At 65.0% G+C, this 780-nt stretch overlaps 1 protein-coding gene across 1 annotated transcript in view; it reads left to right on the top strand.

Annotated features, from left to right (window-relative positions):
- Positions 1-103: 103 nt before the first annotated feature.
- The window catches only part of LCN15 (lipocalin 15), a gene marked incomplete at both ends in the record, with an annotated part of 7,689 nt that continues 7,012 nt past the window's right edge, over positions 104-780 (top strand). The window contains 3 exons of the mRNA XM_010138538.1: positions 104-217; positions 474-612; positions 737-758. Of these exons, the coding sequence (XP_010136840.1) occupies positions 104-217; positions 474-612; positions 737-758 (275 nt within the window). The remainder of the gene's footprint in view (positions 218-473; positions 613-736; positions 759-780) is intronic.

The raw sequence follows: 780 nt of genomic DNA on the forward strand, positions 1-780 counted from the left end.
GCCCAGCCTCGCTGTGTGTGGCCTGTCCCTGCTCCTGCCCTCACGCAGTGCCTCGGGGCTGGCTGGGAGCCGGGGCTGAGCCATGTCCTCCCTGTCCCCACAGGCTGGGGCAGCAAGCAAGACATCCGCGTGGTGGACACTAACTACAATGAGTACGCATTGGTGGCCACCCAGATCAACAAGGACACCAGCTCCTCCACCATGGTGCTGCTCTACAGTACGTTTGCCCCGAAGCCCCCGTGCTGCCCACCCCATCACCACCCCGGGGCTCCCCGGGAAGTCCTCAGTGGGGGATCCCTCCCACTGGAGGAGGGCAGCATGTTCCTCCCAAGCTGGCATGACCCATGGGACAGCTGGGTGGGGATCCCCTTCCGGAAGAACCTGGCCTTTGCTGGGCTGCCTGAGCCCTGGGGCAGCACGACCCCTCTCTGGGGGGTGCAGGGAGCTGCCTCTCACCCTGCTCTCGGTCACAGGCCGGACAAAGAAGATCAGTCCCGAGCGCCTGGAGAGGTTCACTGAGTTCTCCAAGGAGCTGGGCCTGACAGATGAAGAGATCACCATCCTGCCCGAGACGGGTGAGAAGCTGGAGGGGCAGGGGAGCGGTGGGAGGAGGTACCCTGGGGGGCCAAGAGGGACTTGTGCGGGGCCAGCAGTGGGGTGTCCATGCGGGGTCCCTCGGGGGTCAGTGGTCCCCCAGCCCCTGAGGAGCTGATCTCCTCTTTTCTTCCTCCCGCAGACAAATGCATGCTGGATGCTCTGTAGGTGAGTCCTGCCTGCGCC

Source organism: Buceros rhinoceros, unplaced genomic scaffold (genome assembly GCF_000710305.1).
Source record: "Buceros rhinoceros silvestris isolate BGI_N320 unplaced genomic scaffold, ASM71030v1 scaffold22566, whole genome shotgun sequence".
Lineage (NCBI taxonomy): Eukaryota > Metazoa > Chordata > Aves > Bucerotiformes > Bucerotidae > Buceros > Buceros rhinoceros.